The sequence below is a fragment of the Pseudophryne corroboree genome, chromosome 4, assembly GCF_028390025.1.
Source record: "Pseudophryne corroboree isolate aPseCor3 chromosome 4, aPseCor3.hap2, whole genome shotgun sequence".
Lineage (NCBI taxonomy): Eukaryota > Metazoa > Chordata > Amphibia > Anura > Myobatrachidae > Pseudophryne > Pseudophryne corroboree.
In genome coordinates, this window is record NC_086447.1 from 255210467 (window position 1) to 255233244 (window position 22778).

General features: G+C 47.5%; 1 protein-coding gene across 4 annotated transcripts in view; it reads right to left on the bottom strand.

Annotated features, from left to right (window-relative positions):
- Positions 1-22778, bottom strand: part of MINDY4B (MINDY family member 4B) — a 162797-nt gene that overhangs the window by 33624 nt on the left and 106395 nt on the right. For all 4 annotated transcript variants that reach the window (XM_063916052.1, XM_063916049.1, XM_063916050.1 and 1 more), the window contains 4 exons: positions 20916-21081; positions 13162-13227; positions 7992-8062; positions 6567-6639 (listed from right to left, as the gene is read on the bottom strand). In XM_063916052.1, the coding sequence (XP_063772122.1) occupies positions 6567-6639; positions 7992-8062; positions 13162-13227; positions 20916-21081 (376 nt within the window). The remainder of the gene's footprint in view (positions 1-6566; positions 6640-7991; positions 8063-13161; positions 13228-20915; positions 21082-22778) is intronic.

Below are 22778 nucleotides of genomic sequence, written 5' to 3' on the forward strand. Positions count from 1 at the left end.
TAAGCGACCCTAGTGGCTGACACAAACACCGGGCCCATCTAGGAGTGGCACTGCAGTGTCACGCAGGATGGCCCTTCCAAAAAACCCTCCCCAAACAGCACATGACGCAAAGAAAAAAAGAGGCGCAATGAGGTAGCTGACTGTGTGAGTAAGATAAGCGACCCTAGTGGCCGACACAAACACCGGGCCCATCTAGGAGTGGCACTGCAGTGTCACGCAGGATGGCCCTTCCAAAAAACCCTCCCCAAACAGCACATGACGCAAAGAAAAAAAGAGGCGCAATGAGGTAGCTGACTGTGTGAGTAAGATAAGCGACCCTAGTGGCCGACACAAACACCGGGCCCATCTAGGAGTGGCACTGCAGTGTCACGCAGGATGGCCCTTCCAAAAAACCCTCCCCAAACAGCACATGACGCAAAGAAAAAGGAAAGAAAAAAGAGGTGCAAGATGGAATTGTCCTTGGGCCCTCCCACCCACCCTTATGTTGTATAAACAGGACATGCACACTTTAACCAACCCATCATTTCAGTGACAGGGTCTGCCACACGACTGTGACTGATATGACGGGTTGGTTTGGACCCCCCCCAAAAAAGAAGCAATTAATCTCTCCTTGCACAAACTGGCTCTACAGAGGCAAGATGTCCACCTCATCATCATCCTCCGATATATCACCGTGTACATCCCCCTCCTCACAGATTATCAATTCGTCCCCACTGGAATCCACCATCTCAGCTCCCTGTGTACTTTGTGGAGGCAATTGCTGCTGGTCAATGTCTCCGCGGAGGAATTGATTATAATTCATTTTAATGAACATCATCTTCTCCACATTTTCTGGATGTAACCTCGTACGCCGATTGCTGACAAGGTGAGCGGCGGCACTAAACACTCTTTCGGAGTACACACTTGTGGGAGGGCAACTTAGGTAGAATAAAGCCAGTTTGTGCAAGGGCCTCCAAATTGCCTCTTTTTCCTGCCAGTATAAGTACGGACTGTGTGACGTGCCTACTTGGATGCGGTCACTCATATAATCCTCCACCATTCTTTCAATGTTGAGAGAATCATATGCAGTGACAGTAGACGACATGTCCGTAATCGTTGTCAGGTCCTTCAGTCCGGACCAGATGTCAGCATCAGCAGTCGCTCCAGACTGCCCTGCATCACCGCCAGCGGGTGGGCTCGGAATTCTGAGCCTTTTCCTCGCACCCCCAGTTGCGGGAGAATGTGAAGGAGGAGATGTTGACAGGTCGCGTTCCGCTTGACTTGACAATTTTCTCACCAGCAGGTCTTTCAACCCCAGCAGACTTGTGTCTGCCGGAAAGAGAGATCCAAGGTAGGCTTTAAATCTAGGATCGAGCACGGTGGCCAAAATGTAGTGCTCTGATTTCAACAGATTGACCACCCGTGAATCCTTGTTAAGCGAATTAAGGGCTCCATCCACAAGTCCCACATGCCTAGCGGAATCGCTCCGTGTTAGCTCCTCCTTCAATGTCTCCAGCTTCTTCTGCAAAAGCCTGATGAGGGGAATGACCTGACTCAGGCTGGCAGTGTCTGAACTGACTTCACGTGTGGCAAGTTCAAAGGGCATCAGAACCTTGCACAACGTTGAAATCATTCTCCACTGCGCTTGAGACAGGTGCATTCCACCTCCTATATCGTGCTCAATTGTATAGGCTTGAATGGCCTTTTGCTGCTCCTCCAACCTCTGAAGCATATAGAGGGTTGAATTCCACCTCGTTACCACTTCTTGCTTCAGATGATGGCAGGGCAGGTTCAGTAGTTTTTGGTGGTGCTCCAGTTTTCTGTACGTGGTGCCTGTACGCCGAAAGTGTCCCGCAATTCTTCTGGCCACCGACAGCATCTCTTGCACGCCCCTGTCGTTTTTTTAAAAATTCTGCACCACCAAATTCAAGGTATGTGCAAAACATGGGACATGCTGGAATTTGCCCATATTTAATGCACACACAATATTGCTGGCGTTGTCCGATGCCACAAATCCACAGGAGAGTCCAATTGGGGTAAGCCATTCCGCGATGATCTTCCTCAGTTGCCGTAAGAGGTTTTCAGCTGTGTGCGTATTCTGGAAAGCGGTGATACAAAGCGTAGCCTGCCTAGGAAAGAGTTGGCGTTTGCGAGATGCTGCTACTGGTGCCGCCGCTGCTGTTCTTGCGGCGGGAGTCCATACATCTACCCAGTGGGCTGTCACAGTCATATAGTCCTGACCCTGCCCTGCTCCACTTGTCCACATGTCCGTGGTTAAGTGGACATTGGGTACAACTGCATTTTTTAGGACACTGGTGAGTCTTTTTCTGACGTCCGTGTGCATTCTCGGTATCGCCTGCCTAGAGAAGTGGAACCTAGATGGTATTTGGTAACGGGGGCACACTGCCTCAATAAATTGTCTAGTTCCCTGTGAACTAACGGCGGATACCGGACGCACGTCTAACACCAACATAGTTGTCAAGGCCTCAGTTATCCGCTTTGCAGCAGGATGACTGCTGTGATATTTCATCTTCCTCGCAAAGGACTGTTGAACAGTCAATTGCTTACTGGAAGTAGTACAAGTGGGCTTACGACTTCCCCTCTGGGATGACCATCGACTCCCAGCAGCAACAACAGCAGCGCCAGCAGCAGTAGGCGTTACACGCAAGGATGCATTGGAGGAATCCCAGGCAGGAGAGGACTCGTCAGAATTGCCAGTGACATGGCCTGCAGGACTATTGGCATTCCTGGGGAAGGAGGAAATTGACACTGAGGGAGTTGGTGGGGTGGTTTGCGTGAGCTTGGTTACAAGAGGAAGGGATTTACTGGTCAGTGGACTGCTTCCGCTGTCGCCCAAAGTTTTTGAACTTGTCACTGACTTATTATGAATGCGCTGCAGGTGACGTATAAGGGAGGATGTTCCGAGGTGGTTAACGTCCTTACCCCTACTTATTACAGCTTGACAAAGGCAACACACGGCTTGACACCTGTTGTCCGCATTTCTGTTGAAATACTTCCACACCGAAGAGCTGATTTTTTTGGTATTTTCACCAGGCATGTCAGTGGCCATATTCCTCCCACGGACAACAGGTGTCTCCCCGGGTGCCTGACTTAAACAAACCACCTCACCATCAGAATCCTCCTGGTCAATTTCCTCCCCAGCGCCAGCAACACCCATATCCTCCTCATCCTGGTGTACTTCAACACTGACATCTTCAATCTGACTATCAGGAACTGGACTGCGGGTGCTCCTTCCAGCACTTGCAGGGGGCGTGCAAATGGTGGAAGGCGCATGCTCTTCACGTCCAGTGTTGGGAAGGTCAGGCATCGCAACCGACACAATTGGACTCTCCTTGTGGATTTGGGATTTCGAAGAACGCACAGTTCTTTGCGGTGCTTTTGCCAGCTTGAGTCTTTTCATTTTTCTAGCGAGAGGCTGAGTGCTTCCATCCTCATGTGAAGCTGAACCACTAGCCATGAACATAGGCCAGGGCCTCAGCCGTTCCTTGCCACTCCGTGTGGTAAATGGCATATTGGCAAGTTTACGCTTCTCCTCCGACAATTTTATTTTAGGTTTTGGAGTCCTTTTTTTACTGATATTTGGTGTTTTGGATTTGACATGCTCTGTACTATGACATTGGGCATCGGCCTTGGCAGACGACGTTGCTGGCATTTCATCGTCTCGGCCATGACTAGTGGCAGCAGCTTCAGCACGAGGTGGAAGTGGATCTTGATCTTTCCCTAATTTTGGAACCTCAACATTTTTGTTCTCCATATTTTAATAGGCACAACTAAAAGGCACCTCAGGTAAACAATGGAGATGGATGGATACTAGTATACAATTATGGATGGACTGCCGAGTGCCGACACAGAGGTAGCTACAGCCGTGGACTATTGTACTGTACTGTGTCTGCTGCTAATATAGACTGGATGATAATGAGATGTAGTATGTATGTATAAAGAAGAAAGAAAAAAAAAACACGGGTAGGTGGTATACAATTATGGATGGACTGCCGAGTGCCGACACAGAGGTAGCTACAGCCGTGGACTACCGTACTGTGTCTGCTGCTAATATAGACTGGTTGATAATGAGATGTAGTATGTATAAAGAAGAAAGAAAAAAAAAACCACGGGTAGGTGGTATACAATTATGGACGGACTGCCGAGTGCCGACACAGAGGTAGCTACAGCCGTGGACTACCGTACTGTACTGTGTCTGCTGCTAATATAGACTGGATGATAATGAGATGTAGTATGTATAAAGAAGAAAGAAAAAAAAACCACGGGTAGGTGGTATACAATTATGGACGGACTGCCGAGTGCCGACACAGAGGTAGCTACAGCCGTGGACTATTGTACTGTACTGTGTCTGCTGCTAATATAGACTGGATGATAATGAGATGTAGTATGTATAAAGAAGAAAGAAAAAAAACCACGGGTAGGTGGTATACAATTATGGATGGACTGCCGAGTGCCGACACAGAGGTAGCTACAGCCGTGGACTACCGTACTGTACTGTGTCTGCTGCTAATATAGACTGGCTGATAATGAGATGTAGTATGTATAAAGAAAGAAAAAAAAAACCACGGGTAGGTGGTATACAATTATGGACGGACTGCCGAGTGCCGACACAGAGGTAGCTACAGCCGTGGACTACCGTACTGTACTGTGTCTGCTGCTAATATAGACTGGATGATAATGAGATGTAGTATGTATAAAGAAGAAAGAAAAAAAAACCACGGGTAGGTGGTATACAATTATGGATGGACTGCCGAGTGCCGACACAGAGGTAGCTACAGCCGTGGACTACCGTACTGTGTCTGCTGCTAATATAGACTGGTTGATAATGAGATGTAGTATGTATAAAGAAGAAAGAAAAAAAAAACCACGGGTAGGTGGTATACAATTATGGACGGACTGCCGAGTGCCGACACAGAGGTAGCTACAGCCGTGGACTACCGTACTGTACTGTGTCTGCTGCTAATATAGACTGGATGATAATGAGATGTAGTATGTACAAAGAAGAAAGAAAAAAAAAACCACGGGTAGGTGGTATACAATTATGGACGGACTGCCGAGTGCCGACACAGAGGTAGCTACAGCCGTGGACTACCGTACTGTGTCTGCTGCTAATATAGACTGGTTGATAATGAGATGTAGTATGTATAAAGAAGAAAGAAAAAAAAAACCACGGGTAGGTGGTATACAATTATGGACGGACTGCCGAGTGCCGACACAGAGGTAGCTACAGCCGTGGACTACCGTACTGTACTGTGTCTGCTGCTAATATAGACTGGATGATAATGAGATGTAGTATGTATAAAGAAGAAAGAAAAAAAAAACCACGGGTAGGTGGTATACAATTATGGATGGACTGCCGAGTGCCGACACAGAGGTAGCTACAGCCGTGAACTACCGTACTGTGTCTGCTGCGACTGGATGATAAATAATTATATAAAAAATATATATATATCACTACTGCAGCCGGACAGGTATATATTATATAATGACGGACCTGCTGGACACTGTCATTAAAAGTACATAAATTAGTCCAACTTTGCCAGCCCATGACTGAGGAGCTGTGCACTGGAGCTCCCCCTCTATTCAGCCAGCAGCATCTCTGCACCGTGTTAGGTACGGCTGCCTGCGCTCCGCTTGGACAGATACACCGATGGATCAGCGGCCAGGGAGGAGGGGGTGCTCTGCGCTCGTCACCCAATGCCTCTGCCGCAAACACCTCTCCCTACCCCTTTCTCCTAGCAGCACCTCGCCTCACCTTTTCTTCTGTGGGCGCACTTGAACTTCTCCGCTCCTCTCCCTGTGCGGAACATGGAGAGGACGCAGCACAAAACTAAGCCCGGCCGCCGCTCCAGCGCCGTCCACCGTCAGAACAGAAGCTCCACCGCGCTTGGCAGTATGGAGGCTGGAAAACGGAAGACGGAGCTCAGGAGTGAGCCCCAGCATTGGTAGCGAGCAACTCTAGATCCCCTTCGAGGAGAGGACCCCTTCAGTCTCCAGCTGTAGTGCATGCGTGTGTGAGGGGATCAGACATTAGCGGGTGCCTGCTATGATGGGGGTGCATGTGAGTGCACGGCTCGTTTTGGTGTCACCCTATTGAAGGGTAACACCCGGGTGCGGGCCGCACACCCTGCACCCACCGCATGACGCCACTGCTGGCAGTGACTTCCTATTTGAAGTCCTACCTGCCAGTCACAGACACACAGGGCAATCCCATTGGGAGATGTTTCCTCCCTCCAGGACTGCCAGACCGGGATGCGATAGGCAGAGAGCTGGCTTCCGGTAGGAAGCCACACTCTGCCTTTCGGGCAGCCCTAGCCGGTTTCTATGGGCTGCAGATGGGGGTTTGCAAATGCCTAGTACCGTCGCTGCTACTGTGCATGTAACGGTCCCGGAGTCTGTGAATGACATTGTATAGATGCCGGGAAGCAGCCAGCGGCGGAGACATGGGAGCAGGGACCCGACAGCATGGCCAGCGGCAGCCTCCACCTCCACTGAGGTAGGAGCCCCCACTGCTTACAACTAAGCAAAACATGGTGGAAAATCTGTGCGCCACTTTCCATAATCACCTGTCTGACTGCGTAATTCCCCAGACAAAAATGCAAGAGTTGGGTTGTTGTATAGTCCAAGTCTTGACGAATCCTGGATAAAGAGAAAGATTTCAATTGAACACCAAGTAATACAGATCCACTCACACCTATTATATGAATACAATCCCACTGTTTGCCAATAACAAAATAGCAGTATTTCTTATTGAGGAATATTCTCATTCATCTAATTCAGGGGTGGGGAACCTCAGGCCCGAGGGCCGTATAAGGCCCTCAAAGCCACTTGATCCGGCCCAGCCAGGCTCACCTAAACAAGCCCAGCGCCCACTGAGATTTTACTACCAGCGGGCGCCCAGCGCCTCAGCTGCAGCCAGAGGCAGGAGCTCACTCCTGAGCTCCAGCTTCTGGTTCAGGTAGTGTACATGTGTGGCGCTATGGGAGAGACGTCATGACATCTCTCCCATAGTTTTGAGGAGAGGGAGGGCAGCGGTCCGGAAGCAGGAGCAGGGCAGGTGAGCATTGTGTTTTTTTTCTTTCTTTTAATGTGTGTGTGTAAGCGGCACTACTATGGGGCATATTTAATGGGGCATAACTACAGGGGGCATATCTAATGGGGCAGGGGGCATATGTAATGTTGCATAACAACTGACGGGGCATATCTAATGGGCCAAAACAACTGACAGTGGGCATATCTAATGGGGCATAACAACTGACTGGGGGCAAATCTAATCGGGCATAACAAGTGACTGGGGGCATAACTACTGACTGGGGGCAGGCTCATTTTTAAGTTGATAATTTTCGTATGGCCCCCGAAGGATTTTATAAATATCCAAATGGCCCTTGGTAGAAAAAAGGTTCCCCACCCCTGATCTAATTAGTAGATAATCACAAAAAATTGCAAATTGTCCACCACGGACCTCAGTGAGGTTAAAGAACAAAATAAATGGATGATGGTGAATGAGAAACAGACACATATCAACTGACTTCCATTTTGTATAATAAATAAATGAATAACGGAGGGACTCTGCACTGACTATATTACTATCAAAATATATATTATAAAAATGTTGCATTTAAGCCAGTGGTTTAGAAAAGAAGTGCCGCAGAGCACTTACAGGGGTGCCATGGAATGGTTATCCAATACCAAATATGATGCCAAAACCAGTCCTGGGGCTGCCAATCATAAAATATTTCAACAGAGAGAAGCACAACCCTGTCCATCACCATATAGCTGAACCAATGGATGACAGGTAAGCACAATTTACTGTAATAATTTATCATTTTTGCTGCGTTTCTAAACAGTAAACTGCTGACCTAGGGGTGCCATAAAAAAAAAATTGCTGATACTCTAGAGCGCCATCATTCAAGAAAGTTTGGGAACCACTGACAGAAGAAATAGATATTATCTGTATAATCAGTGACAAATCTCTGAATAAAAAGTCTCACCTTATAATTGTTCTGGAGAAGAGCAAACTGTACAGAAATAGTATCACTCCATGACTCCCCTCATCTTTGAACTATGAAAGATGTGCAAATGGTATAAATATTATAACAAGGTATAGGTTACACCTACAATTCAGTGATCAGTGCTGCCTGTAGGTGGCACTGCTGCTCCAAGTTTCTTGCTAGGAACCACCACTTCTATTGGTTTATACAGTATGGTCTTATGCTCATAAATAGAAAAGGGCAACTGAAGCAAACAGTATTGTAACACACATCTGTATAACTGTAAAAAGGGAAACCCCTAGCAGATCCATTTCAATTCTAACCAAAATCTTTTCTTCCTTCTAGAAGACTGCGGTATTATTTACGGATACTTACATGGCCCAATACCTCACTGACTGATAGAGACTTTCCAGAGGTTCACATCTTGCTCCTGTCAATCTGCACTGATTCACAGCTGAACTACTTACACTACATATATGGGTTTTTTGTTTTTTTTTAGTTAAAAAAAAAAATCTGTTTTTTTTTTTTTAAATCTCTTTTAAAAAAAAATATATGTATGTTATACACTGTCTCTAAAAAATTGCCTATGTTCATTTTTATACTGGCTATATGATCACTTTTTAGAAATATATTTATTCTACTATTGTTTATCTCATTATATTCCAGTTTTAACAGCACTGGTCGCTGATGCCGTATTCCATTTTATCTGTGTCACTTTTTACTGCATTTTACCCTTGCTGATTATTTAGGTGCTAGCTGACACCCTAAATATAATAAGGAATGTTTTTTTTTTTAGAGTGAAATTGATTTGTCAAAGGTTCAACTTTTATACCCACATTTGGCACTGTAACTCCACATTTTCTACAGTACTATTCAGGAGACTTCATGCTTTGGTGACATCTCTGATTTGTACTGTATTGAGTATTCCACTACCTGCACAGGCAGTCATTTTCAAATCACACTGCTTAATACCTTGGTTTTGCATCAATACACCATGATAGACCAAGCATACTTCCAAATACAAGCCTCCCTTCCTTCCTCAAGAGACAACCCCACAACCTAGAAGCGTGACAAGGTGTGCAGCGAGGTGAAAAAAATCTCCATCATTTTGGGGGGTTCTACCAGACTTTCCGAAGCTTAGGCCTCTACTGGGCCCTTCTGCATTATGGTTCCACTCCTTAAGGTGTGTACACACGGTGACATTCGGGCTAGCCCCGATTCTCACTATGAGATAGGGACTAGGTCGGTATTGCAAGCCTAGATAACTAGATGACTGTGCTTGCGATACTGGCCATGTGCGATTTTGGCTAAGGGTCAATTTTGACTATACTTTTAAACTAGATAGTCAAAATTGACTTGCATGCACAGTCTATTTAGGTTTGCGATACCAACCTCGCGGGACCGCGCATCGGTATCGCATCGTGATCGCAAGGTGACTTTCACCTAGCGATCTGCACCAACTTTTCTTGCGATTTTGACTATATAGTCAAAATCGGAAGAAAAAAATCTCACCGTGTGTACACACATTTAGGGCTATTTCACACGCTGCGGTTGTGGACGGACGGGACAGAGCCGGGTGGCTTTTTGCCGTGCCGGTATTCTAATGAGTAATACAAGGTGTAGGGTCCTTTCACACAGTACGGCTCCGACCCCATCCCCCCCCCCCCCGCACAAGTACAAAAGCATCGCACAGCGGCGATGCTTTTGTACTGTAGGAGTAGCTCCCAGTCAGCACAGCTCCTGTGCGCTGACAGAGAGCACTCGTTGCAGCCCGGGTCACAGCGGCTGTGTGTGACATCATGCAGCCACCACTGCCCTCCCCCTCTTAACAGTCCGGACACGGCTACGTTGCCCGGACCGTGCCCCCTAAAGGGCGGCTAAATACCGCCGGCCCGCCCCTCCCGCCCAGCGACCGCCTCTGTCTGTCAATCAGGCAGAGGCGATCGCTGTCTGGCATGCGCCGATGCACTGCGGCACCGGCGCATGCGCACTTCAGACCTGATAGCTGCTGTGCGAAAACGCACAGCACCGATCAGGCCTGAATCAGCCCCTTTGTCTGGATTTTTGCCATCCGGTGAAAACCAGAGTGTGTGAAACAGGCCTAATTGTGTGACTGATTACCCAAATTACATTGCCCTAATCCATAGACTGCAATCTGGACCTTCTTTTCAGTGTCTACCTGAGAGGAGATACAAAATATACGTACAAGCATGCTCTCAGTGCAACTGGGAATCCTCTTCTTTGCTGATCTGCAGCATGGAAGCTCAAAGCAGGTCCAATTAAAAGTATATGATGAGCCCCCAAATTCTCCTCTACAGTCTCTGCAAACTTTAGTTCCTCCACCACCTTGCCCTGCAAGTCTATGCACATTAGCAGGATTGTCTTTCACTTCTACAACTGAGGTGCCCAACAAGTCCAAAGCTGGTTTTGCCCTACATAGTGGACATTTTTAGGGGATCATTTTAGAGAGTAAAAGGCAGTACAGATGGTGTAATGGTTAGCATCACTGCCGCACAGCACTGAGATCACAGGTTCGATTCCCACCACAGCTTTTGTGTGGAATTTGTATATTCTCCCCATACTTGCGTGGGTTTCCTCTAGGTACTCTGGTTTCCTCCCACACTCTAAAAATATACTGGTAGGATAACTGGCATCCAACAAAAAATTAACCTTGGCGTTTAAGTGTGTTTATGTACACGGGCAGACTAGATGGGCCAAGTGTCTCTTATCTGTTCGCCATTGACATTCCCATCATCCCACTCAAGTTATTCTAAATGTGAAATACTATTTTTTTACGGGACCTCATTTGTGCATGGGGTCATTATCATGCTGAAACAGGAAAGACCCTTAGCCAAGCTGTTACTACAAAGGTGGAATTATTATCTAGAATCTCATTGCATGCTTGTTACCATGTCGCTCACCCCACCCCCTACCTTTGCCATCTCTACCTTCCCTACTTCCTGCCCTCAGGCCCCATTTACATGTTCATACCTCATGTCATCTGTCTGTCTCCCCTCTCGCCTAGATTGTAAGCTCCTAGGAGCAGGGTCCTCTTCCCTCCTGTTCTCACAACCCTTTTCTTTAGCACTTCATTGACAGCTTTCACCTACTCAGTGGCCATTTAGCCTGGAATTCCTCTCGCTCAGTCAGTGGCGTCGAGAGGGTGGAAGCGGGCACTCTTTTTAACCGGGCCTGAGCCCGTTGGAGGGGTCTAGCGGGGGCTCGCATCCCGCTGCCCTCCCCCTTCCCTGTTGCTGACAGACGCATGTCGGGTATGGAGAGAGGACTGACTGCTGTTGCAGCAGCCTCTCTCTCCAGCCCAGCACATGGCATACGCTACTGTGTGCTGGGGAGAGAGTCAGCTGCAGTCAGTCCTCTCTCCCTGCGTGATGTGACGAAGGCGAGCGATTGTGCCTGACCGCCCGCTTGCTGGCCGCCACCTAACGGTACTGACACCGGCGCACCCCCGTGCTGTGCGCGGCAACTTTGTGGGTGCCCAGAGGTTGTCTTTAGAGGCCACACCTCCCCATGGTTCACACCCCTCTCAGTAACGGGGCCCGGCAGAGCTGTTGTCACCCCTGATTGCCATTCGCCGATTACTCCCTTGCTCACCTTGCTTCCCAGCTGTTTTGTGTACTGAGAATTGTTATTTGTGCTGGTTTAGGTTTTGCTTACTGTAATGTAATGTTATGTTCTTAGTACCATGTACTGTCTTACTGTTACCAGAGATACGGCACTGCGGACCACTCGTGGTGCCTTATAAATAAAATGAAATAACAATAATAATGCTGTAGCATTAAGATTTCCATGGAAGTAAGGGGCTCATGCCAAACCATGATAAACAGCCTCAGACTACTATTGCTCATCTACCATACTTTATAGCTGTCATCGTGACTTGCGCAGCAAGTGCCCTCCTGACATCCGCCAAACCCAGATTAGTCCATCAGATGGTGGCACTCCACTACTCTAGATAACAAAGGTGGTGGGATTTATAGTCCAGCCTGTGGTTGACATGGTAGTCTGCGGCTTGGTACACAAGGAAACCCAATTCATTATGCTCCCAATACACCGTTTTTGTGCTTTATTGCTTCCTGAAGCACTTTAGAACTCTGTAAAGAGTATTGCGACTAAAGGCAGGCATTCTTTATGTGCTACATGCTAAACCACTCAGTTTTCCAGCACTTACAGATGACTGTTGCAGTTCTAGCAAGGCAGAAATGTGATAAACTTGTACATAAGGTGCCATCCTATGAGAGTGCCACATTAAAGGTCACTGAGCTCTTCAGTATGACCTATTCTTCTCTAATGATTGACTATGGAAGACTGCATAGCTGTCTGCTCAGTGATAGGCACCTCTTAGCTATGGCTGTAGATGAAATCGCCAAACACAGTTTTCTTTTGCTCGAGGTTAGAGCCCCTCTCTCTATATATATATATATGTATCCATATATTGCTGCACTGCTTACACTCATCAAAAATAAATTCTGTTCTCACTCTGTATTATAAATAAAGGATATTTCAAACTTCAACCGGCTCTGGAAGTGGAGGACGCCTAACACATACAACTAAGGACTTAGCATAGACTAACAAATGACGTAAAGTGTAATCGTCACAATTATAGGTATTAAAATAACAATGAAAATGTGGCATTTGGGCCGAATGCAGATCTGATCGCTCCTCTGCATTCAGATAACCGCCGCCCATAGAAAGTGAAAACCCGTTCTGTGCAAGTGTGCGAATGTGCATACGCCGTGCAAAAACGTCGCCAGACAGCGGACATCTGCAAATCCGTTTGCAACTCACTCACCATCGAATGATTTTTCCAGTCTGTGCATAGCCCAGGACTTACTCCTACAGTGCAAAAGAAACAGGCTGATCGGGTCTGGAGCTGACGTCACATAGCCTCCCAGAAAACGCTTTGGCACACCTGCGTTTTTCCGGACACTCCCAGAAAACGGCCAGTTACCTCCCACAAACGCCGCTTCCTGTCAATCAACTTGCGTACGCCTAGCGATTGAAGTTTTCGCACCATTCTTTTCGCAGATTGACCTCGCGCGTGCGCATTGGGATCCATACACATGCACAGTCAATCGATAATCGCTCGCCAAGCGAAATCACACAACAGCGATCAGGTCTGAATAAGGCACCTTGTTACATTATGGAGACTCACACAGTGTATGTGGGCACAAAGGAACTTCTCCAGGTTGTCTTTTTCCACAAATTCAAACAACAGGAGCTGTCAATTGAAACAAATTGTTGATGAAATGACACACAGTTTCAATGACAAAACAGTAAAAATAAGAATTTACTCACCGGTAATTCTATTTCTCGTAGTCCGTAGTGGATGCTGGGTACTCCGTAAGGACCATGGGGAATAGACGGGCTCCGCAGGAGACTGGGCACTCTTTAAAGAAATATTAGGTACTATATCTGGTGTGCACTGGCTCCTCCCTCTATGCCCCTCCTCCAGACCTCAGTTAGGGAAACTGTGCCCGGAAGAGCAGACATTACTAGGAAAGGATTTGGAATCCAGGGTAAGACTCATACCAGCCACACCAATCACACCGTACAACTTGTGATAACTATACCCAGTTAACAGTATGAACAACAGCTGAGCCTCATTCAACAGATGGCTCAGAACAATAACCCTATAGTTAAGCAATAACTATGGCCCTCATTCCGAGTTGATCGGTCGCAAGGCGAATTTAGCAGAGTTACACACGCTAAGCCTACGCCTACTGGGAGTGTATCTTAGCTTCTTAAAATTGCGACCGATGTAATCGCAATATTGCGATTACAAACTACTGAGCAGTTTCTGAGTAACTTCAACCTTACTCTGCCTGTGCGATCAGTTCAGTGCTTGTCGTTCCTGGTTTGACGTCACAAACACACCCAGCGTTCGCCCAGACACTCCTCCGTTTCTCCAGCCACTCCTGCGTTTTTTCCGGAAACGGTAGCGTTTTCAACCACACGCCCATAAAACGCCGTGTTTCCGCCCAGTAACACCCATTTCCTGTCAATCACATTACGATCGCCGGAGCGACGAAAAAGCCGTGAGTAAAAATACTATCTTCATTGTTAAATTACTTGGCGCAGTCGCAGTGCGAATATTGCGCATGCGTACTAAGCGGATTTTCATTGCGATGCGATGAAAAATACAGAGCGAACAACTCGGAATGAGGGCCTATATACAAGTATTGCAGAAGTCCGCACTTGGGACGGGCTCCCAGCATCCACTACGGACTACGAGAAATAGAATTACCGGTGAGTAAATTCTTATTTTCTCTGACGTCCTAGTGGATGCTGGGTACTCCGTAAGGACCATGGGGATTATACCAAAGCTCCCAAACGGGCGGGAGAGTGCGGATGACTCTGCAGCACCGAATGAGCAAACTCAAGGTCCTCCTCAGCCAGGGTATCAAACTTGTAGAATTTTGCAAACGTGTTTGATCCCGACCAGGTAGCAGCTCGGCAAAGTTGTAAAGCCGAGACCCCTCGGGCAGCCGCCCAAGAAGAGCCCACCTTCCTCGTGGAATGGGCTTTTACTGATTTAGGATGCGGCACTCCAGCCGCAGAATGTGCAAGTTGAATCGTGCTACAGATCCAGCGAGCAATAGCCTGCTTAGAAGCAGGAGCACCCAGCTTGTTGGGTGCATGCAGGATAAACAGCGAGTCAGTTTTTCTGACTCTAGCCGTCCTGGAAACATAGATTTTCAGGGCCCGGACTACGTCCAGCAACTTGGAAGCCTCCAAGTCCAGAGTAGCCGCAGGCACCACAATAGGTTGGTTCAAATTAAACGCTGATACCACCTTAGGGAGAAATTGGGGACGAGTCCTCAATTCTGCCCTGTCCATATGGAAGATCAGATAGGGGCTTTTACATGACAAAGCCGCCAATTCTGACACACGCCTAGCCGAAGCCAAGGCCAAAAGCATGACCACTTTCCACGTGAGATACTTCAACTCCACGGTCTGAAGTGGCTCAAACCAATGTGATTTTATGAAATCCAACACAACGTTGAGATCCCAAGGTGCCACTGGAGGCACAAAAGGGGGCTGAATATGCAGCACTCCTCTAACAAACGTCTGAACTTCAGGCAGTGAAGCCAGTTCTTTTTGAAAGAAAATAGACAGGGCCGAAATCTGGACTTTTATGGATCCCAATTTTAGGCCCATAGTCACTCCTGACTGTAGGAAGTGCAGAAATCGACCCAGCTGAAATTCCTCTGTTGGGGCCTTCATAGCCTCACACCAAGCAACATATTTTCGCCATATGCGGTGATAATGTTTTGCTGTCACATCCTTCCTAGCTTTTATCAGCGTAGGAATGACTTCAACCGGAATGCCCTTTTCCATCAGGATCCGGCGTTCAACCGCCATGCCGTCAAACGCAGCCGCGGTAAGTCTTGGAACAGACAGGGCCCCTGCTGCAGCAGGTCCTGTCGGAGCGGCAGAGGCCAAGGGTCCTCTGAGATCATTTCTTGTAGTTCCGGGTACCAAGTTCTTCTTGGCCAATCTGGAACGATGAGTATAGTTCTTACTCCTCTCTTTCTTATTATCCTCAGTAACTTTGGTATGAGAGGAAGAGGAGGGAACACATAAACCGATTGGTACACCCACGGTGTCACTAGAGCGTCCACAGCTATTGCCTGAGGGTCCCTTGACCTGGCGCAATATCTTTTTAGCTTTTTGTTGAGGCGGGACGCCATCATGTCAACCTGTGGCCTTTCCCAACGATTTACAATCAGCTGGAAGACTTCTGGATGAAGTCCCCACTCTCCCGGGTGGAGGTCGTGCCTGCTGAGGAAGTCTGCTTCCCAGTTGTCCACTCCCGGAATGAACACTGCTGACAGTGCTATCACGTGATTCTCCGCCCATCGGAGAATCCTTGTGGCTTCTGCCATTGCCATCCTGCTTCTTGTGCCGCCCTGTCGGTTTACATGGGCGACCGCCGTGATGTTGTCTGACTGAATCAGCACCGGTTGGTTTTGAGGCAGGGGTTTTGCTTGGCTTAGGGCATTGTAAATGGCCCTTAGTCCCAGAATATTTATGTGTAGGGAAGTCTCCTGACTCGACCATTGTCCTTGGAAGTTTCTTCCCTGAGTGACTGCCCCCCAACCTCGGAGGCTTGCATCCGTGGTCACCAGGACCCAGTCCTGAATGCCGAATCTGCGGCCCTCGAGAAGATGAGCACTCTGCAGCCACCACAGCAGAGACACCCTGGCCCTCGGGGACAGGGTCATCAACCGATGCATCCGAAGATGCGATCCGGACCACTTGTCTAACAGATCCCACTGAAAGATCCTTGCATGGAACCTGCCAAAGGGAATTGCATCGTAAGAAGCTACCATCTTTCCCAGAACTCGCGTGCAGTGATGCACCGACACCTGTTTTGGTTTCAGGAGGTCTCTGACCAGAGATGACAACTCCTTGGCCTTCTTCTCCGGGAGAAACACCTTCTTCTGTTCTGTGTCCAGAATCATACCCAAGAACAGCAGACGCGTCGTAGGAACCAGCTGCGACTTTGGGATATTCAGAATCCAGCCGTGCTGTGGTAGCACTTCCTGAGATAGTGCTACTCCGACCAACAACTGCTCCATGGACCTCGCCTTTATAAGGAGATCGTCCAAGTACGGGATAATTATAACTCCCTTCTTTCGAAGGAGTATCATCATTTCGGCCATTACCTTGGTAAATACCCTCGGTGCCGTGGACAGACCAAACAGCAACGTCTGGAATTGGTAATGGCAGTCCTGTACCACAAATCGGAGTTACTCCTGGTGAGGTGGGTAAATGGGGACATGTAGGTAAGCATCCTTGATGTCCAGTGATACCATATAATCCCCCTCTTCCAGGCTTGCAATAACCGCCCTGAGCGATTCCATTTTGAACTTGAACTTCCTTATATAAGTGTTCAAGGATTTCAAATTTAGAATGGGTCTCACCGAACCGTCTGGTTTCGGTACCACAAACATTGTGGAATAGTAACCCCGTCCCTGTTGAAGGAGGGGAACCGTGGATTATCACCTGCTGGAGGTACAGCTTGTGAATTGCTGCCAGTACTACCTCCCTTTCCTTGGGAGTAGCTGGCAAGGCTGATTTGAGGTAACGGCGAGGGGGAGACGTCTCGAACTCCAGCTTGTATCCCTGAGATACCACTTGTAGAACCCAGAGATCCACCTGTGAGCGAACCCACTGGTCGCTGAAGTTCCGGATACGGGCCCCCACCGCACATGGCTCCACCTGTGGAGCCCCAGCGTCATGCGGTGGACTTAGTGGAAGCAGGGGAGGATTTTTGTTCCTGGGAACTGGCTGTCTGGTGCAGCTTTTTCCCTCTACCCCTGCCTCTGGGCAGAAAGGACGCACCTCTGACCCGCTTGCCTTTGATAATACGGTGCTTTCTTAGGCTGTGAGGGAACCTGAGGTAAAAAAGTCGATTTCCCAGCTGTTGCTGTGGATACGAGGTCCGAGAGACCGTCCCCAAACAATTCCTCACCCTTATAAGGCAAAACCTCCATGTGCCTTTTAGAATCAGCATCACCTGTCCACTGCCGAGTCCATAATACTCTCCTGGCAGAAATGGACATTGCATTAATTCTAGATGCCAGCCGGCAAATGTCCCTCTGTGCATCCCTCATATATAAGACTACGTCTTTAATATGCTCTATGGTTAGCAAAATAGTGTCCCTGTCAAGGGTATCAATGTTATCTGACAGGGAATCAGACCATGCTGCTGCAGCACTACACATCCATGCTGAAGCAATAGCAGGTCTCAGTATAGTACCCGAGTGTGTATACACAGACTTCAGGATAGCCTCCTGCTTTCTATCTGCAGGCTCCTTTAAGGCGGCCGTATCCTGAGACGGCAGTGCCACCTTTTTTGATAAGCGTGTGAGCGCCTTGTCCACCCTAGGGGATGTCTCCCAGCGTAACCTATCCGTTGGCGGGAAAGGGTACGCCATTAGTAACCGCTTAGAAATCACTAGTTTCTTATCTGGGGAACCCCACGCTTCTTCACACAATTCATTTAACTCATCAGATGGGGGAAAAGTCACTGGCTGCTTTTTCTCCCCAAACATAATACCCTTTTTTGTGGTAACCGGGTTAATGTCAGAAATGTGCAACACATTTTTCATTGCCGTAATCATGCATCGGATGGCCCTTGTGGATTGTACATTTGTCTCATCCTCGTCGACACTGGAGTCAGACTCCGTGTCGACATCTGTGTCTGCCATCTGAGGTAGCGGGCGTTTTTGAGCCCCTGATGGCCTCTGAGATGCCTGGGCAGGCGCGGGCTGAGATGCCGGCTGTCCCAAAGCTGCGTCATCGAACCTTTTATGCAAGGAGTTGACACTGTCGGTTAATACCTTCCACATATCCATCCACTCTGGTGTCGGCCCCGCAGGGGGCGACATCACACTTATCGGCACCTGCTCCGCCTCCACATAAGCGTCCTCATCAAACATGTCGACACAGCCGTACCGACACACCGCACACACACACACAGGGAATGCTCTGACTGAGGACAGGACCCCACAAAGTCCTTTGGGGAGACAGAGAGAGAGTATGCCAGCACACACCAGAGCGCTATATAACAGAGGGATTTACACTAGTACAAAGTGAATTTTCCCCCCAATAGCTGCTTATTATCACAACTGCGCCAAAATTTATGTGCCCCCCCTCTCTTTTTTACCCTTTCCGTAGTGTATACTGCAGGGGAGAGCCTGGGGAGCGTCCTTCCAGCGGAGCTGTGAAGAGAAAATGGCGCTGGCTGTGCTGAGGAAGATAGCCCCGCCCCTTCAGCGGCGGGCTTCTCCCGCTTTTTTAATAATATTTATGGCGGGGGATTAGGCACATATACAGTTTAGAACTGTATTATGTGCATTTTGCCAAGTAAGGTATACAAATTGCAGCCCAGGGCACCCCCCCCCAGCGCCCTGCACCCACCAGTGACCGGAGTGTGTGGTGTGCTGTGGGAGCAATGGCGCACAGCTGCAGTGCTGTGCGCTACCTTATTGAAGACCGGAGTCCTCAGCCGCCGATTTTCTCTGGAATCTTCCGTCTTCTGGCTCTGCAAGGGGGACGGCGGCGCGGCTCCGGGAACGGACGATCGAGGTCGGGCCCTGTGTTCGATCCCTCTGGAGCTAATGGTGTCCAGTAGCCTTAGAAGCACAAACTAGCTGCAAGCAGGTAGGTTTGCTTCTCTCGCCTAAGTCCCACGTAGCAGTGAGTCTGTTGCCAGCAGATCTCACTGAAAATAAAAAACCTAACAAATACTTTCTTTTTTAGTGAGCTCAGGAGAGCCCACTAAGTGCATCCAGCTCTGGCCGGGCACAGATTCTAACTGAGGTCTGGAGGAGGGGCATAGAGGGAGGAGCCAGTGCACACCAGATATAGTACCTAATCTTTCTTTAAAGAGTGCCCAGTCTCCTGCGGATCCCGTCTATTCCCCATGGTCCTTACGGAGTACCCAGCATCCACTAGGACGTCAGAGAAATAATGATCTGCTCTAATTATGTAGAAATGGTGGGGTAAATGAAATAGGGTGCGAGAAGCCAGAGCTTCTGGTGTTTGTTCGAGAATGCCCATATTTTTAAAGCGGCAACCATTTACAAGGCTAAACCAACCTGGTTTTGCCTTGTAAATGATTTCCGCTTTAAAAATAGGGCTACTCTGAAACTGCACAAAATCTTTTTGCTGCGCTCAGCTGCAAAGGCGTTCACATACTTGCAAAGCGATAATACACTCCCCCGTGGGCGGCGACTATGTGTTTGCACGGCTGCTTAAAGTAGCTAGCGAGCGGATGATCCCCTAAGGGCCTAATTCAGACCTGATCACAGCAGCAAATTTGTTAGCAGATGGGCAAAACCATGGGGGTCATTCAGAGTTGATCGCTCGCTAGCTACTTTTAGCAGCCGTGCAAACTCATAGCCCACGGGGGAGTGTATTTTCACTTTGCAAGTGTGCGTACGCCTTTGCAGCCGAGCGCTGCAAAAACATTTTATGCAGTTTCAGAGTAGCTCTGGACTTACTCAGCCCTTGCGATCACTTCAGTCTTTTTGGTGCCAGAATTGATGTCAGACACCCGCCCTGCAAACACCTGGACACCCCTGCATTTTTCCAAACACTCCCAGAAAACGGTCAGTTGACACCAATAAACACCCTCTTTCTGTCAATCACCTTGCATTCGGCTGTGCGAATGGAATCTTTACTAAATCCAACGCCAAGCATCAATCCTTTTTGTACCTGTATGACGCGCTTGCGCATTGCGGTGCATACGCATGCACAATTTTGCTTTTTTTTTACCTGAATGCTGCGCTGTGAAAATCGTCAGCGAGCGATCAACTCGGAAAGACCCCCTATGTACACTGCAGTGGGGGCAGATATAGCATGTGCAGAGAGAGATATATTTTGGGTGAGTTATATTGTTTCTGTGCAGGGTAAATACTGGCTGCTTTCTTTTTACACTGCAATTAGATTTCAGTTTGAACACACCCCACCCAAATCTCTCTCTCTCTCTGCACATGTTACATCTGCCCCCCCTCCCCCTGCAGTGAACTTGGTTTTGCCCATTGGCTAACAAATTTGCTGCTGCGATCAGATCTGAATTAGGCCCTAAGGTCGGAAGAGTGGGTTGGTCCCAGTGGGAAAATCTCCATTTCCATTCTAGACCACCATAGTGTCGGGAGTTAGGTAATTGGCAGGCAGTTGGGCAGTAGGCTTGTGGGCTTGGTATGGAAGGGGTACCAGCTTAAATCTTACCTAGGGCACCCAATTGGTCAGGGTCAGCCATTCTCTCACCACTTGTGAGTTATACTTGTGCTTAGGGCATAACATAAAAAATACAGTGTATGCACTGTTTATTTGTCGTGCACTATGCAGCATTGGAGAATGTGCGTTATGGGAGCAGTTATATATACATACCTTTTCTGTAAAATTATCGGTTTTGTAGTCAGGGCTCTCTGTGAAATATGAATCACTGGTGATGAGGCAAATTGTAGCTCTCTTCATTTCTCCTGCTGTCCAAAGAATATAGGCAAGAGATGCTGCCAGGGCTCTTTCTTGTTGTTTTTGGCTTAATTCTGCTAAACTAAAAGAAATGAAAATATTAATGATTTAGGGACATATATGGGATTCAGGGAAGATTTGTCCCAGGAATGTAGAAAATATTTCCTGATTTTGTTACATTCTTTCCTGTTACCTGCATCCACCTTTGATTTGTGTTTCAAAAGCCTACTAGGTTTTCAGAAGGTTTTCATAACTGGTCAGTAGCCACAGCAACTGTGAGAGCCTTGTTACATACAGCACTGTACTGCCCCACGCAGGGACCTGAGCACCAGTGCATCTGAAGTACTGGCCTTCCACTAACCCTGCCAGGGGTGTGGATCATAGGGTCAACCACACTTAGGTTGACCACTATTGACCGACAGTGACTAGGTCGACACCTGAAATAGATTGACATGGTCATTAGATCGACATGAGCAAGGTCGACATGGAAAAAGGTTGACATTGTTTTTTTAAAAAATGGTGCCGTTTTCTTGGTAAAGTGACTGGGAACCCCAATTAGTGCACCGTGTCCCCTCGCATGGCTTGCTTCACTCGCCGTGCTTTGGGCAAGGTTACTATCCCCAATTGCAGTTCACGTGGATCGTAAAGTATGAAAAAGTTCAAAAAATGAAAAACAAAAATGTGAAAAACTCATGTCAACCTTTTTCCATGTCGACATTTTTCCAGGTCGACCTAGTGGCCACATCGACCTATAGATCATGTCGACCTAATGCATCATGTCGACCAATAGTGGTCGACCTAATGACTGTCGACCTAAGTGTGGTCGACCTAAAGACCGGATACCCCCTGCCACTACTCTTCCTTCCCTTCCTCATCTTCTACACACATTGGTGCTCATTACTAGTGTTGGGGCTACTAACCTTATCAGTATCTTCTTACTATTGATCATTATTGTTGTTGTCATCATTTCCTCAAGTGAGAGACAAATTTGCCGGCACTCTTATTATAAAGGAACTTAGTATATGTCTCTATTATTAACTTTATATTCTAATATTACATAGTGACATGTTCAACCTGCTTCTAATTTTCACTGTTGATATGACACCATTGTTGAGTCTACCATTGTCACCAATGTTATTGTTGATTCTTCCATTGAAACCTGTAATTAAATGTCATTGTTGAATGTTATATACTATACTATAATGCTATATATGTTAATCTTCTACTCAAGAATTGCATTACGGTCTCCATACGTGTTATTTGTATTGTATAATTACAGTCATGTAAACCACTTTATTCTTGCAGAGGACAGTATCCTTTCCTTAACTCAGTGGTTCCCAAACTGTGTGCCTAGGCACCCTGGGGTGCCTCAGGACACTTGAAGGGGTGCCTTGGATTGGTGGTCCAGGACAAAGTTAAATTATTTATGATCAGTGTAATAGGCAAAACCAGTGCTGGTGGCTGCCAATCAGACAATATGTGGACAAACAGAAGCAAATCCTGTCCCACACCACACAACAGAACCTAAGGATGACATATAAACACAATTTACTTCATTTAATATTTATTCTAAATCGCTCAATAAAAAAGTTTTGGCATAGGGGTGCCGTGAAAACAATTCTGATACTCTAGAGCGCCGTGATTCAAAAAAGTTTGGGAACCACTGCCTTAACTCATCATCTATTAAATGAATGGTTTTCCAGTTATCAGACCATGTAATAAACATTCCTGAAAAAACCCACAAGAACATAACCACACTAAATGAAACATTATTTGTAA